At 33.5% G+C, this 11,011-nt stretch overlaps 1 protein-coding gene across 1 annotated transcript in view; it reads left to right on the plus strand.

Annotated features, from left to right (window-relative positions):
- Positions 1-10,427, plus strand: part of LOC108909532 (nuclear cap-binding protein subunit 1) — a 35,054-nt gene extending 24,627 nt beyond the window's left edge. Inside the window, exons 5-6 of the mRNA XM_018713906.1 lie at positions 8,997-9,766; positions 10,187-10,427. Of these exons, the coding sequence (XP_018569422.1) occupies positions 8,997-9,766; positions 10,187-10,300 (884 nt within the window). The 3' untranslated portion in view covers positions 10,301-10,427. The remainder of the gene's footprint in view (positions 1-8,996; positions 9,767-10,186) is intronic.
- The last annotated feature ends 584 nt before the right edge of the window (positions 10,428-11,011 follow it).

Here is an 11,011-nt window from a genome sequence, read left to right on the forward strand (position 1 = left end):
AATTTCAAATAAAAGTTGATTATTTCAATGAAATCTAAAAAAAAACTATTCTTGTGTTTTGTTCGAAAAATCAATGTTTTAGCTTCAAAACGCCACCAAAGTTTAATAGACCGGGAGATATTAGATTGAAGTTCGACGACGTCTTTCTCGTTTATGCCTCTGAGAGTACTGAAAGGTAACCGAGAGACAAGTACAATAAACTAAATTTAAAAGATGGGCTGCGGGACACCTTCGTGAAAATTCAATTTTCCTTTTCAAAAAAATAATGTGTACAGCGACGTATTTCTCACTTATGCCATGTTCGTAAGTTGAAGAGAAGTATCGATTTTATCACGAAATTTTTTTGGCATAAGTGTCGCAAGAGACCTAAATATGGAAAACTTTGTAAGAAAATGTGGAAAAACATCTTTATTTGTCTACCAATTTCTCATTAATGCCAATTAGAAATATGACATTATTATATTCGAAAAGCTCATAAAAAACATTGGCATAAGTCCTACTAAGGACTAAAGAAAATAGGGCTTTGGAAAAGCTGCGGAAAATTTTTCGTTTTGGTCAACGTTTTTCTCGTGAATAAATTAAAGCTTATTGCAAAGAAAAAAATGAAAGTATTCATTTTTTTTAAAGGGCATAAGTCCCTGGTGAGGACTATATGCTAAAAATTTTTTGAAAAGTTGTAGGAAAATTCATGAAAATTTTTACGTCTTTCTCGCTTATGCCATTTTGCATGCACGTAGGAAACTACATTATAAAGTCATATAAATGTAGGCATAAGTCCACATTGGATTTTCATGTTGTAAATTAATTTGAATTTTAATACGAGTCAGGTCGACAAAGTAGAAAAATAATAGAAAATTGCCACAATTTTCTCGTTTATGCCGTTTCGTACACGAGTAGAAAATATTACTAAAAGCCATTTTCAAGAGTGGCATGAATGCCACAAGGTACCGTCGTATGTAAAAATTTTTAAAAAGTTTATTTCATCGCCTACGCAATTTTCGAAATACTTATACTTACTTGCATTTAGCGTATTTTTAATTTTTATAAATATAAGTAATTCATGTATTTAATGAAAGTTAATAATAAACTATTTCGGCTTAAGTCCCCACATATTAGAAATGATTTTTAATTATTCTTTGAGTCATGATCAGAAAAAGAAAAATTATATAATATTGCCACAAATTTCTCGTTTGTTCGTAAATGAGTAGAGTATTTTATCACAATAGACCATACGTATTTATGAACAATATATTTAAATTTTAAAAATTAAAAATATTATATAATTTGAATTAACCGCTTCAGTGCAAGGATGATCTACTTGAATTGAGCCGACTAAGGTAGAAGAAGAAGAAGAAGAAGAAGAAATAATTAAGCTAGAATACATAGGGAAGAAACTGATTTATAACTGATTTAATATCATGTATATTGAATTTTGTTTTTTGTTTCTGGTACTTTGTACCTTAATTACTTAATTTGTACTTTTATACATTTTATTTTTATATTAAAAGATTTATTTAAGTAATAGTAATTGAATTGAAAAACCGCTGCCAACTCAATTGTCAGAATGCTTCCTCAAAGACTTTGAATTACTAATTTTTAATTATAACTAACACAAACAATAACACTTAAAATAATACAAATTTTTATTAACTTAAAATTAAAGCATATCAAAAATAAAAAGTTTTTTCGGTTTTATGATTTTTTACATTTTCAAATTTCAAACAGTTTTATCTGCAGCTCTTGATGAAAACGGATCAAAATAAAGGCCTTACTACCAGCTTTATTATAAGTTATTAAGAATTATCGTAATAAAAAATAACATGTCGAAAAATCAAACTAAACCCAATATAAAGCTTTCTCTTTTTCATGAAATTTTTTTTATTTTAAATTTTTTATTCCCTTTTATAGTTAGAAATATTCATTTTTTATATAGATATCTTCTCCGACACTTGCATTATTTATCATACATTTTTTAAATTAATTTAAGTATATCGAAAATTGCGCAGGCGAGGAAATAACCGCAATTTGTAATTTTTGACAACTTTTTAAAAAATTTTACATACGACGGTACCTTGTGGCATTCATGCCACTCTTGAAAGTGGCTTTTAATAATATTTTCTACTCGTGTACAAAACGGCATAAACGAGAAAATTGTGGCAATTTTCTATAATTTTTCTACTTTGTCGACCTGACTCATATTAAAATTCAAATTAATTTACAACATGAAAATCCAATGTGGACTTATGCCTACATTTATATGACTTTATAATGTAGTTTCCTACGTGCATGCAAAATGGCATAAGCGAGAAAGACGTAAAAATTTTCATGAATTTTCCTACAACTTTGAGACTTATGCCTTCATATTGAACCCATAGAGGAGTGATGCCTACTTGACACAGTACATTATTTATAGTAAGTATCATAAATTTTCAACGGCATAAATGAGAAAGTTATAGAATGAAAATAAAAATTTTCCGCAGCTTTTCCAAAGCTCTATTTTCTTTAGTCCTTAGTAGGACTTATGCCAATGTTTTTTATGAGCTTTTCGAATATAATAATGTCATATTTCTAATTGGCATTAATGAGAAATTGGTAGACAAATAAAGATGTTTTTCCACATTTTCTTACAAAGTTTTCCATTTTTAGGTCCCTTGCGACACTTATGCCAAAAAAATTTTGTGATAAAATCGATACTTCTCTTCAACTTACGAACATGGCATAAGTGAGAAATACGTCGCTGTACACATTATTTTTTTGAAAAGGAAAATTGAATTTTCACAAAGGTGTCCCGCAGCCCATCTTTTAAATTTAGTTTATTGTACTTGTCTCTCGGTTACCTTTCAGTACTCTCAGAGGCATAAACGAGAAAGACGTCGTCGAACTTCAGTCTAATATCTCCCGGTCTATAACACAGAGTATACGTATGATAGCTGTAAATATACACGTATGTTAAGTTTAACAGCGTTTTACAGCTTGAGTATTACTTTTTCGAAAAATATATAAACTTTTTTTTTAGATTTAGTCAAAATAAATAACTTTTACTTGAAATATTTTTTCATCAAATCACAAATAAACTTTCTACAGCTATATAAACAATTAAATTGTTAATAACAATTTTCCTGACCCGATTTCGTAAAATTAAGTTGCAGATTCGAATTCAGTGTGAAAAAATAGGTGCAAAAAATATACTTGCAAATATACGTGCAAAAAATACGTGCAACTATAAAATACAGTAATCTGGAAAATACGTAGGCTGATTCGTAAGGGGCGGGGGGTGTGTGAGGGGCGGGGTCAAGTGGGGCAGTTTGATAACCAAAAATGTGGTTGTTTGGGGTCGTTGTTGGGTTGATTAAAAAAATTAATTGTTTTACATGCAGAAATCAGTTAAATCGCCCCCGCTACTTGGAGGCAGTGTTTTGGGGGGGAAGGGGTGGATTTGGGGCTTTGTGCCCATTGAGTCTTTTGATCTACATGTTAAGAACTATCAACCTGCGAAGTTTCAAAAAAATTGGCCGAAACCTACTTCCCATAAGAAAAATGCGGGGTCCTTTCTGCATAAAAATATTTGTGGACCAATCCTGCCCTTGCCATTCCTTATAAACTATCTATATGTACAGGGTGTCTCAAACTCGATAGTATGGACCTACCTAAGTTAAATAAAATTTAGGACACGTGGTGTTAAATGGGATGAGGTGAGCTCCATTTTCAGTAGAAAGTATTACACAGCCACACAAAAAAAAAGTTGGGTATACTTTTTATGCGACATATATTTTTCGTAGTAATTTGGCCTCCTGAAAACGAATCTAGGGTCAGAATTGGCCCACCACGTCACAATTTTTTCCTAACCTCAAAAAACTTGTGAAAAATAGTGAAAATTGATGAAAATTTACTGGGAAAATTTGGAAAAAAATTTATTTCCACATCAAATAGTACATTTTTATGTAAAAGACTCTGCTGAATTCAAATCCACTGTCAGAATTGAGCTAGAACGTGTGGTTTTTTTTCTAACCTCAAAAAACCGAGCAGGAATCGCTATTTTCAAATTCTGAGCGGATTTTGACCAGATTTTGTATAAAGGGGTTTTTTGGGTCGCTGATTACGAATATGAATTCACATTGTAAAAATTCAAGATGGCTGATCCAATATGGCGGGTGTACTTTTTTGAAATCCACCGATTTCAGTAAAATTTGGCATCATAAGGATTGCTGGTTGATCTCACCTTCATTAATCACACATCTGGAGCCAGATTTTCATAAATCAAGGTAAAATTTGTAGGCAGAGTCATAATTTTAGGCCGAGTAGGCGGCATTTTTTCGGCAAAGTCACATTTTTAGATTGAAGGCATAAGCAGATGCAGTGATGTGCTGTGTGGCAGTAATGTGTCCTTTTCCTTGAACTTTAAAATTATTAAGAAATAAAAGCATCTAAATGCCATAGGAAAACTGCATAGTAGTTAAAAAAATCTGATTGGAAAACCATAAGCCCATGCACGACTAAATAAATGAAAGAATAAAGTAGAAACTTTTTTGTCTTGTCCCATGGAAACAAGCACATCACACTACACATCATTACATGTGTAGAGTCCTTAAGTCATTTTTTTAAGCGAAGTCACATTTTTAGACGGAGTGGAATCTTTTACCTTGATTTATGAAAATCTGGCTCCAGATGTGTGATTAATGAAGGTGAGATCAACCAGCAATCCTTATGATGCCAAATTTTACTGAAATCGGTGGATTTCAAAAAAGTACACCCGCCATATTGGATCAGCCATCTTGAATTTTTACAATGTGAATTCATATTCGTAATCAGCGACCCAAAAAACCCCTTTATACAAAATCTGGTCAAAATCCGCTCAGAATTTGAAAATAGCGATTCCTGCTCGGTTTTTGAGGTTAGAAAAAAAACCACACGTTTTAGCTCAAATCTGACAGTGGATTTGAATTCAGCAGAGTCTTTTACATAAAAATATACTATTTGATGTGGAAATACATTTTTTTCCAAATTTTCCCAGTAAATTTTCATCAATTTTCACTATTTTTCACAAGTTTTTTGAGGTTAGGAAAAAATTGTGACGCGATGGGCCAATTCTGACCCCAGATTCGTGTTCAGGAGGCCAAATTACTACGAAAAATATATGTCGCATAAAAAGTATACCCAACTTTTTTTTTTGTGTGGCTGTGTTATCTTTGGGATTTGACAGAAACGACTAATGACGTCATCAATTATATTTTTTCCAGAAACATACCCAAATTTTTTTCTGTTAAAAACCTCTTTTTTTTTGTTATAAACTTTTATTAGAGAATTTTTTCTGTAATACTTCCCGTTTAAAAGTTATACGCAATATCGTTCTAATTAGTCTCAAAAGAAATATCAACTAAAAATAACATTAGCGGTGAAAGGATCAAGTAGTCGTTGGAAAACAATTGAATGTTCGTTGTTTAAAGTGCATACATGTCATTAAGAATAAATAAAAGGATTAAACTCGATAATTCTTTAATGCAGATAAAACAAAAGGTGATGATAACAATAACTAAACTTAAAAAACGAGGCAAACGTACTACATACATATTACAATCTGTTCTCTATATGACCTCTCATTTCAAGACATATCCAATCTTCGCCTGACTTCTTTGTGGGCAGCGTTTATTAACATTTCGCCGTTTAACTCATTATAAGCGTTTGTGATTTTTTTCTTTCAAATGATTAATATCTCGGGAAGGTGTTTTGTAAACCTTATTTTTTAAAACCCCCCATAAAAAAAATCTAGGGGTGTTAGATCTGGTGACTTTCCGGGCCACTGAATAGATCCATTAAGCCCGATCCATTTTTCTGGGAAAGTGTTGTCTAAATATTGCTGCACAATCCTGGCCTTGTGGGGTGGTGCCCCGTTGCCGTCGTGCTGAAACCATAGGTTTCTCCTTAGCTGCAAAGGCACATTCTCCAGAGGTGCAGGAAGTTCTTCTTGTAGGAAATTTAGGTAACTCATACTGTTCAATGTACGTTCATAAAAATAAGGCCCAATTCAATGCCTACCGATGATGCCGCACCATACATTTACTCCAAAATGGCCTTGGTTTTGGACTGGATTTACAATGTGGGAATTTTCAATGGACCAGTAGTGTTCGTTGCACCTGTTTGGCAAATTACTGACAAACCGACTTTCGACCGCCCAAAGAACGTGCCGGAAAAGGTTCTGATCAACAGTCTACATTTACTGCAATTTGAGCTATAAAGTTAAGTCTGTTTTCAATATGACGGTCAGGCAAATAATCCAAATTGTGAATTTTGTAATCATGATACCCATACGTCTTTAAAATTCGTTGAACGGCTGATTTATCTAAATTCAATTCCCGGCTAGCCTGCCGTATAGAATTTCGTGGATGTTGTTTGAAATACTGTAACAGTCTAGCTGTATTAACATTGTTTCTTACCCTTCGGTCAATTATTTGATTTTTCCGAACAGAAAATGCATCTTCATTTCGTCACAAGATCGCCTCCAATCTTGTAAAGGTTCTATAATAAAGAATGAGGCGCTCTGGATACCTTTCTCGATATACTCTACAGCTCTTCTTCAATTTTTTTATGACTCGACGTTTAGCAACAGCATCAACTTTTTCTGAATGAGAAAACATTTTGTAAACACAAAAGCTATACGTTTGATGTTCGTATTGAGTAATGTCAAGTATTTTGTGACATTTATGCACTTTAAACAACGAACATTCAATTATTTTCCATTGACTACTTGATTCTTCCACCGCTAATGTGATTTTAAGGTGGTATTTCTTTTGAGACTCTTTAGGACGATATTGCCTACAACTTTTAAACGGGAAGTAGTACAGAAAAATTTAATTTCACTAATGAAAGTTTATTAGAAAAAAGAGAGCTTTTTAACAGGAAAAAAAATTGTCTATGTTTCTGGAAAAAATGTAATTATTATATGCCATTACAAATGTGTACACTAAATCCAAATTTGTACAACTTTTGCCATATTCCTTTCAGTTCAGTATTTCTACCAATTCACTATTTATGTAAATTGTCATATTTCACAAGAATACACCATCGTTCACTTCAAGGCACTTGAAAGAAAAACACCGTCTGTGAAAATAGCAAATCGTCACAAATTGGACTCATTTTTATAATGTAAATATGGATATAAAGTATACATGGTTGGAAAATCCACATGGTCCATCTGCCTTTACATGAGAGCGACAAAGTAAAGTAAAGAAATCCGTGCGATAGACAAGGATGGCTATAGTGAAGACGTTTCATAATCTGAAGAGTCACCGCCCGTTTCGGGTTAGAAGTGAGAGTGACTATTCAGATTATGAAACGTCTTCAATGCAACCATCCTTGTCTATCGCACGGATTTCTATGACTTACTTTATCGCTCTCACGTAACGGCCGATGTACCATGGGGACTTTCCGAACCTGTATAATTCAGCCCAATACTGTTAACAAAAAATGAAAACGCTAAATGTAACAGCTAAGAAAACACATAGAAATGAAAATACTCTTCAGTATAGTTGACTATGGACTGGAATTTTATATTTTAATTGTTATTTTATCCTGTACCAGGGTAGGATTTCAGGAAGTTATAGTTTCCAAATAAGTGCCTTTTTAGGGTTCATTTAAAAAATATGTGGGTTTCATTTGTGTTTTACTTATTATGTTGATGGCTTGTATATCAATAAATTGCAACACTATAAATATTTAAATAAATATATACTTATTACAACTTAACAATGATTTATGCAAATATTAAAAATAAAAATATGGAACTGCATGGAAAGTCTGCTGTTATGTAGCATCTTCATTTTTTAACACTGAAACAATTACAAAAAATATAAAAAATGTCGAATATCTTGCATACTATATGGATTTTGCTTGTGTTAAGTTCTCTTTATAAACTTTGACTGTTCCCTAAAATGTTGTTTGGGTTACGACTGAAATTAGCTTCAAGAAGACAATGGGAGTCATCAACAAAGACTAACCTTTTTTTGTCTTATTATGTAATTGTGTAATTTAACATTTGACAATAATACTAATTTTTTAATTTATATATTATACGGGCTACAAGGCTCGATGTTGCAACAGTAACATTATGCTTGCATTGTTTTTTTTTTCGTAGATCCATATGATAACCGTACGATTATCGTGGAATGCGGTGTTCGTTTTATTTTAGACATCGCAAATAAATATATCTGACTTTTACACAGTAATTGTGAATGAGGAGAGAGTCCGATATTGAAATATGTTAGTTTAATAACATTGAACTACATTTTATCAGTTAATTCATGCAGTATGATGAAAATTGTAGCAATGTTTCCCGTTGCCATTAATTTCTTATGAAACTGTCTTGATGGAGCTCGAGATTTAGATGTGTTGGTAAACAATAAACGATTTGAATATTAAACATATAAAAAAATTACAAATTTTCATAGAAATTACTGAAGCACCTGTAAAACTACCTTTTTTTAATGTTAATCTTAATTTCCAGGATCTGTAGTGTTCAATCAATGATTATATATTGTGATATTATCAAAATGGACCCTGATGCTGATTTTGCAATATAACAGGACTTGATACTTTTTAATTGAAATAGAAAATGTGTTTTAATTAACAAATTTTTTAATTATTTACAAACTAAACACAGTGCTTTAAAAAATACTAAGACATACTTTTTGTTAAAAACTTGAAATGATTTTAAATCTATCGGATTAGTAAATGTTTTCATGTAATTTTTACGTACATTTTACAAAAGGACAAAAGTTTCCAACAATCCGACGTAAACACATTTGATTTGAAACAAAGAAATTTGAACCTAAGGATTATATCGGAATGCACATGCGTTTGACTGTTGGATTCATCTATTATGTCATTTCGTTCCTGGCAAATATGTAAAGTCATGGAACTTGATTAACTGCTTTTGGTGGAATCCCTGATAATACAAAATAGGAATGATATGTTTTTTAGTAATACGTATATTATTATTCTAGCAACTCTTCCTGGCACTTCGGCTGCTCACCAGTTGGTCGTCTCCATCAGACAGAAATGCACTCCTGAAGAGGTCCTAGCCGTGCTTAAGGACCTCCCAAACCCCCGATCCGAAGAAGAAGGCGACGGCCGGTTCAATCCCCTAAAGATCGACGTGTTCGTGCAGACCCTCTTGAATCTGGGTTCCAAGAGTTTCTCCCACAGCTTCGCCGCCATCTCCAAATTCCACTACGTTTTTAAGATACTGGCAGAGTCCGAAGAGGCTCAGATTTGCATTCTGAGGAACGTGTTCGAGCTGTGGCACAACCACCAGCAGATGTTGATCGTGTTGGTGGACAAGATGCTAAAGACTCAGATAGTCGAGTGTTCCGCAGTAGCCAATTGGATATTTTCAAAGGAGATGACGGGGGAGTTCACGAAGATGTATTTGTGGGAAATCCTGCATTTAACCATAAAGAAAATGAACAAGCACGTGATAAAACTCGGGGCCGAACTGTCCGAGGCGAGGGAGAAGTTAGCTAGGGCGGAGTCTAGCGATGAGGAATCCGAGGATGAGAATGATACAGAGAAACCGACGGAGGAGATGGTGGAGAGGATGGAGGAGAAGTTGGAAGCTGCCCAAGCCGATCAAAAGAATTTGTTCTTGATTATTTTCCAAAGGTTTATTATGATTTTGTCGGAGCATTTGGTCAGGTGTGATACGGACGGCAGGGATTATAATACACATTGGTATAAGTGGACTATCGGAAGACTGCAACAAGTATTTCTAGCTGTAAGTTACTTTTAAGTGTTGTTTTAGCATATCCCACTTCTGTTTTGACGTGGATTCGCCTCGTTAGATGCATCCGGAGTCAATAATTTTCTAAATAGCTGAAGTATTGTCCCAATTTCGTGAAATTTTGCACTTAATTTCAGAAGAATGGCTGTAATTCCTAGTGAATTAGAACCGACTAAATCTTAAAGAGCACTCTTCTGCGAACAATTTTACTAGTCCATCAAAATCGGTCGCTTCATTTAAAAATTATATCGACCCTGTAAAGAACACAGTTCAGATGTTTGCTGCAAACAGTTTGCAGTCTACTGGTTTAGTCAGCTATCAAGAGACGTATGCATGCCTTATAACTTTTGCAATTATGTTTTTAGGTGTTTAATTTTTTTTTCACAAAGTATTTAAGAAAATTTATTTTTTCAGCACCACGAACAAGTTCAAAAGTACAGTTCAACGTTAGAAACGCTGTTATTCACGCAGGACTTGGACCACCACATACTAGAAGTATTCCAGCAGTTCGTTTCCTTAAGGGCTTAAACTATTTATTTTTCTTGAATTGTATAAATCTTTTCTTTTTATTTAAGTATCTTTAATTATATGAGAGGAAAGATAATTTATCATTAAAATTTTATTATTTTGACATAATAGAGTGTACTTTTTAAAACGCCTTTTGTTTATACTTTGCACATTCTATTTGGATGGTACATTTTTCAGGTCGTATTTGACTTTATACAAGTTCAAGATGTTCTGGACGTCGTTGCTCCAGGTAAGTTTGAATTCTCTATGGTAGTCGAGTAGCTTCTTGTCCACGAAGTCAGTTACGATCTGCTCGTATTCCTTGAAGGTTTTCCACAGTTCATTGAGGAAATCTCTTTGAGATAGTTCTTCGACAGTTGAGCTGCTTAAAGTCGTACTGATACTGGTGTTGCTCTTCGTTTGTGTTTGACTGTGCACGTTTCTCATGTAGGTTATAATTTCTCGACTAATACCTTTAGAAATAAAAATAAAGTTGTGAGAAATAATGTTTTTTTGTTATATTTATAAATAATTGCTGTTAAAAAGGTCATTTCTAAATCGAAAACTGGAAATATTTGTGGGTACACATGTCCGCAAGTGACCCATTTTAAGTATTATGTCGAGAGCGCCAGCTTGACACCGCCCGGACCGGTCTAACAGTTGCAAGGACAATGAACATACGAGGGATGCACTAGGGTTCCAGGAAAGGTCCACGGCAGATTGCCGCCAAGG

The sequence above is a fragment of the Anoplophora glabripennis genome, unplaced genomic scaffold (assembly GCF_000390285.2).
Source record: "Anoplophora glabripennis isolate ALB-LARVAE unplaced genomic scaffold, Agla_2.0 scaffold251, whole genome shotgun sequence".
Lineage (NCBI taxonomy): Eukaryota > Metazoa > Arthropoda > Insecta > Coleoptera > Cerambycidae > Anoplophora > Anoplophora glabripennis.